This window comes from Trachypithecus francoisi, unplaced genomic scaffold (assembly GCF_009764315.1).
Source record: "Trachypithecus francoisi isolate TF-2019V2 unplaced genomic scaffold, Tfra_2.0 Lachesis_group4, whole genome shotgun sequence".
Taxonomy (NCBI): domain Eukaryota; kingdom Metazoa; phylum Chordata; class Mammalia; order Primates; family Cercopithecidae; genus Trachypithecus; species Trachypithecus francoisi.
In genome coordinates, this window is record NW_022681469.1 from 114,762,910 (window position 1) to 114,768,909 (window position 6,000).

The 6,000-nt window shown below is 46.3% G+C and overlaps 1 protein-coding gene across 1 annotated transcript in view; it reads right to left on the bottom strand.

The window, feature by feature from the left end:
* The window catches only part of LOC117072034 (cytochrome P450 3A8), a 28,741-nt gene extending 24,422 nt beyond the window's left edge, over positions 1–4,319 (bottom strand). The window contains exon 1 of the mRNA XM_033191867.1: positions 4,065–4,319. Within this exon, the coding sequence (XP_033047758.1) occupies positions 4,065–4,135 (71 nt within the window). The 5' untranslated portion in view covers positions 4,136–4,319. The remainder of the gene's footprint in view (positions 1–4,064) is intronic.
* Positions 4,320–6,000: the final 1,681 nt, after the last annotated feature.

A 6,000-nucleotide genomic window follows, 5' to 3' on the forward strand; every position in this document is an offset into this window, starting at 1 on the left:
AAAAGTCACAATGATTAGCTAAAAGCAGCTGAAGACTTCATGGTCCCAATCCTGAAGTGAATACTTGAAAAATGTCCTCAAATGTGAGCGTTCCTGAAAGGTTCAGGCAGGAATTCTTCCAGGTCTCTTTATTCCTTACATCTATTTAGTAAGTGGCCTCTTCCCAATTTGGGGATTCTCATCCTAGGTAGAAAGGGTGACTTTTTTTTTTTTTTTTTTTTGTCTTCCGCAGCAATGATGAGATTTTGCATCACTGCATCCACTCAGTCACAGAGGGTCACTGAGAGCCTATGGCGACCCTGTCTTTAGAATTTGCTCAGAGGCTTTTATGCTTTCCCTTCCCTCTAAGTTCTGACCCTGTTTTAGGATCTGGCCCTTCTTAAACCGTCATTCACAGAGAGGTCTTGGAGGAGTCACAGAGTCCTTATTTCTACAGACTGACAACTGTGCTCAAGGCTTCCATTGGCCTCATAGAAATGTGAGCAGCTTTCAGCTACAACTCAGTCTCTGTGGTCAGATGATCTGGTTGATTTGACCTATTGGTAAGGATGATTGACTCATAGTTCCCTGAATGACAGTATGCAGAAGAATCACAACTAAAGAACCAATATCCAGGTCATTCCTCCTCTTGTGGAATCTAGCCTTCCAACTGGTGATATTCATCTGATAAGCACAGTGTCAGTGACATGGTCTGAATCTGTACCCCTACCCAAATCTCATGGTGAAGTGTAGTCCCCAATGCTGGAGGTTGGGACTGGTAGAAGGTGATTGGATCCTAGGGGCAGTTTCTCATGATTTCACATCATCCTGCCTTGGGAGTTGTCCTCATGACAATGAGTTTTTATGAGATCTGGTGGTTTAAATGTGTGTGGCACCTCCTCCCCACTCTCTCTTGCTTCTGCTCCAGCTGTGTAAAGATCTGCCTGCTTCCCCTTCACCTTATGTCATGATTGTAAATTTCCTGAGGCCTCCCTAGAGGCAGAAGTCACATATGCTTCCTGTACAGCCTGCAGAACCATGAGACAATTAAATCTCTTTTCTTTATAAATACCCAGCCTCACGTATTTCTTTATAGCAATGCAAGAAAGGACTAATACAGCCAGACATGCTCATTTTTCTCAAGGTGATCAATCACAAAGCAGTCAGTTTATTGTCTTTGCACATCAACTGTCTCTGTAGGAAAACCCGTTAATGCTGCTGCTCCCTATGGCAGGCCTGCTTGCTACTCATCTTTGATGGGTCATGTATGGACTCTCCAGAGTCCATGTATGAACTGGGGGTTCTGGATGTCTGAAGACCTTCCCCATCTGACGTAACTGAGGAGTGGAAACTGGAGGAGGAAGAAAAGCTGATGGAGGCTGGGCGCCGTGGCTCACGCCTGTAATCCCAGCACTTTGGGAGGCCGAGGCGGGCAGATCACGAGGTCTGGAGATTGAGACCATCCTGGCTAACACGGTGAAACCCCGTTTCTACTAAAAATACAAAAAATCAGCCGGGCGTGGTGGCGGGCACCTGTAATCCCAGCTTCTTGGGAGGCTGAGACAGGAGAATGGCGTGAACCCGGGAGATGGAGCTTGCAGTGAGCTCAGATTGTGCCACTGCACTCCAGCATAGGTGGCAGAGCAAGACTCTGTCTCAAAAAAGAAAAAGAAAAGCTGATGGAAGAGGTCACCATCCATCAATTCAACCATGATTCTGCTAGTCCCACAACTTTGACCCCAGAGAGGCAAATTAGGAAAATGTGGCTGAAAAGCATAGTGTGTATAAATGGATCCATATGCTTCATATGTGCTTTCAGCTGAAAGGCAGGGGCCTTCTAATGTCCACATACCCTCCTGCTGATAGCAAAAGATGTAGTATTCCACATAAGTAAACATAAAATGCTCCAGATAGTTGAATTAAGACCTTGCTTTCTCTTATTTAAAGGGTACACCTTAAGACAGTAGAGGTTCCAAACATTCTGTGCAAACCCAGTGACTCTGATAATATACGGTAAAATACAACTGAGAAATGGCATGGAGGCTTATGTTTGGAGGACCCAGAAGAGGCAGCATAGCCAGGACCAATAGTGCATTTGGATCCTTGCCCCCAGAACAGTTAGTGGAAGTGTGTGCACGATCTGCCAAAACCAGGGTGGCCTTTGGTTTTCCCACTCCAGTTCCTTCCTTTGTTGTCACAGCCATGGCAAATCAGTGACACTAATCTCTGCTTCTAAACTTTCTACAAGTTACATGGTCTCTCATGCCAGGACAAGCTATTGAGTTAATGTGTCAGCAGCACTGGCCCCCGAGGAAAGATCTAGGTGAGTGTCTAGACTCACATGGCTCCATGTCAAGGCAGAGGCTAGGCTGGGCAAACTGTTTAGTTTCTTTCCAGCTCCCCTCTGTTTGGTAGAGTAATGCTGCTTTTGGTTCCAATGAAGAGGCCAACGGAAAAGCCAGTCATCTATGGCACTTAATTGTGCTGGCCTAAGGAGGGCATGGTCTACACTATAACTTCTGATTCCTGGGCTGTACCAGCATCATCTAAGGCTAAGGTATTGTCTGCCTGGCTGCCCGAATCTGTAGTGACAGCCCCACAACATGGCAGACCACACATAGATTGACACAGATGGTGCCCCTGTGTCCAGGCTTGAAGCAGATGAGATGCGATCATGTTTGTCCTTTGAGTGACCTCCACTAGGGGGCCAGGACCCATGGATATCTCTTTGGAGTTCTACCCTGAAGGATGACGAATATTTTCTCACTTCACCTTGATCCTACCTGGATACTTTTGCTGTCATCACTGGTTCACAGTCTTGCTTACTCTCCTGCCCTGACAGTTTAAGATAACCTGCTAAGCACGTTTATCTGAAATAGGGGTATTAAAATAAACTGTTGGGAAGATATATTTTAAAAGACATATGCAATCTTGTCATAGAGTTACGCATTTGTGCATTAGATTCATATTCCTGACATTATTCTGGAAAGGTGGGGTTATTTTACACACACTTATTGTAACAAATACTGGACTAACAGCCCTCATTTATCACCTAGGAGGAACATGCTGGAAATACGCTATCACCAAAAAAATCTGATTTTAAATAGAATGAATTTAAGCCGTATCAATTCGTGTTAAAATGTCAGAAGATGGAAAATACGTTGCTACAACTCACTGAATTTCTAACGTTTCTGTGAAAGAATTAAAAGGACATCTATATTTTCTATTTTCCTGTCATCATGATTCCCAAATCTTAGTAAGTGTGAAATTGAGGTAGAAGTGAAATGTGACAGGCAAGAAGCCTCACTACCCACAGTGGGGAACGACTCTTCTCTCCGCCTGCTCTAGGATGCCAGGATCCCACCGGTGAGAAGATTCATCCTCTTCTACTGCAGTGTAAAGGGGAAAATGTAAAATCCAAATTCTGGTTTAGTAAGGAGAAGTCAGGTTTCCACGGCCAAGTTTGGGATGAGATCCATCACTCTTTCCTTCCTTATCCTTCCTTGAGTCCAAACTATTGTCAAGTAGATCATCCTTAATCAATGCTGTCCCTAAACCCTTCTTGCCACTAAAGATGGACAGGGGAGATGCTTATTTATTCCTTTATACATCTGCATAAGATCTATAATAACCTCTATGTGTTTGTAGCATCCAACACTTAAGCTACTTCTTCTTGAACATCTTTTTTTCTTTTTTTTTCTGAGACAGAGTCTCACTCTGTCTCCCAGGCTGAAGTGCAGTGGCATGATCTCAGCTCACTGCAACCTCCGCCTCCTGGGTTCAAGCAATTCTCCTGCCTCAGCTTCCCAAGTACCTGGGAATTTGGCATGCACCATCATGCCCCAGTTAATTTTTGTATTTTTAGTAGAGACAGGGTTTCACCATGTTAGACAGGCTGGTCTCGAACTCCTGACATCAGGCATTCCACCTGCCTCAGCCTCCCAAAGTGCTGGGATTACAGTTGTGAGCCACTGCGCCCGGCCTGACCGTCTTTTTTGATCTTCAAAACAGATAAGGGAAATAGAGGCCTGATTAGCAGCCCAATTCCAAGAAAACAGAGGTGAAGAGCCTGGACAGTTACTCACAGATAGAGGAGCACCAGGGTGACAGCCAAGAGAAGCCAGGTTTCCACAGCCAAGTCTGGGATGAGATTCATCACTACTTTCCTTCCTTATCTCTCTCCTCTGAGTCTTCCTTTCAGCTGTGTGCTGCTGTTTGCTGAGCTGTGTGCGTGGAGCTTTCCTTCCCTGCACAGCAGTGAATCACTGAGGCTGCTGGATTGTTTATATACTGGAGAAGGAGGCAGGGCTGGAGCGGCAGCCAGTAGCAGGGCCACCTGTGCTCCGCCTGCAGTTGGAACAGGCTTCTCCACCTTGGCAGTTGGCAAAGAATTACACACACACACCCCTCACTGACCTCCTTTGAGTTCATATTATATGAGGAATCATAAACAACTCAATCAATGTTACTGGGGAGTCCAACGATTCTGGGTCCTTATCAGAAACTCAGGTGGAGCCATTGGCATGAAATCTATCAAATCTCCTCTCTCCTGCCTTTGTCTCCATGGCTGTCCTCATTCCAGAATACTTGAAATCCATCCCAACAAGCCATGCCTATAGACCTTTACGTATGCCTAGAGTGTGCCTGCACCCCCTAGAAGGCTCCTACGCATCCTTCCAAACCCAGCCAGACAAAGCCTTCTCTTAGAGTCTTTCCTCACCAACCTCCTCACACATATGTAACCATTTCCTCCCCTGGGCACTTTCCATCCCCTTCATGCAGTCCTACGGTCCTGTTTCCTCTTTACCACCATTGTGTGTTTCCACACCTGTTTCCCTTAGCAGAGGTGAGCTCCTCAAGGGCATAGTCTGGTCTTATTCACTGTCATGGCTCCAGTCCCTATCAGGGTGCTGTACACACAGTGAGCAACCAGAAAGACTGGTGGAGATGACTTGGCTGAGATTGCTGGGCCCCTGCGTGTCATCCCCTCTGACTTCCAGTGACCACTCCATCTTCTTAGGTCATTAATACAGCCAGATCTCTTAGCTGTGACTCAGCTGCTATCTCTGCACTTTCAGGCTTGCCCTCTGTGATTCTGTTGGCAAGAGGACCCCTAAAAAAGAGACAGGGCGTGGATGAGATGGAGCTGATGGCTTCATGGGACAGTATCAATTTGTGCTGCTTCCTGTGAACCTTTCAAAAGTCCTGCCGTAGACAGCAAGTCAGACAGGTTCTTTACCAAAGAGTGGTCCCTACTCTCTGGAAATACTGCAAGTCTGGAAACAGTAGGAGAGAAAGGAGAGAAGAGAACAGCTGGCCAGATGGCCAAGTGGACCCCAACCATCTCAGCCAGCAACAATGGGGCAGCGGTCACTGCAGGCTCACAAAGCATCAAGGACTCCAGTAAGATGGTCCCAGCCTCTTGCGGGTGGAATTGGAATTCAAAGCAAATGGCTTCATTTTTAACAAGTGAAGGATTTTCTAAAGAGGGGAGAGCAGGTCCCAGGAGCTGGTAGAGATGAGGCCTGTAATAGCAGTTGCTGCCACCTGTGAGCCTCCTGACCCATTCCTGATGGGAGAGATCTCAGTGATGAGGGTGTGAAAATCATATCAGCCCATTATCATCACTCAGACCCAAGTTCTGTGTCTGCTTGGCCTGATGAATGGATTACATAACAAACAAAATCTCAGAGTTCTTATAACTCAATAGAAATAGATGATGTTTAAGCTGTGCTTGTGCACTTTCTCCTCTCTTTATTCTTTCTCACATTCAGCCCTCTTGCAGAAACTGATACTCATCCCAGAAAGGCACCTTCTCCCATCCCTGTGGCCCCTAAGTCTCCAGGGCTGCTCAGCACCTGGCCTGAGTGGGTGACATTCATGCCAGATTCCATGTCAGACTCAAGGCAAAGTGGGCAAATGTCATGTGCAGTGTTGCGCCCGGTGTATGCTGGGAGCCACATCTTCCTTGGGTACAGCCTAGTGAAGCAGGAGACACATAAACATGTTTGGATGGAGGCA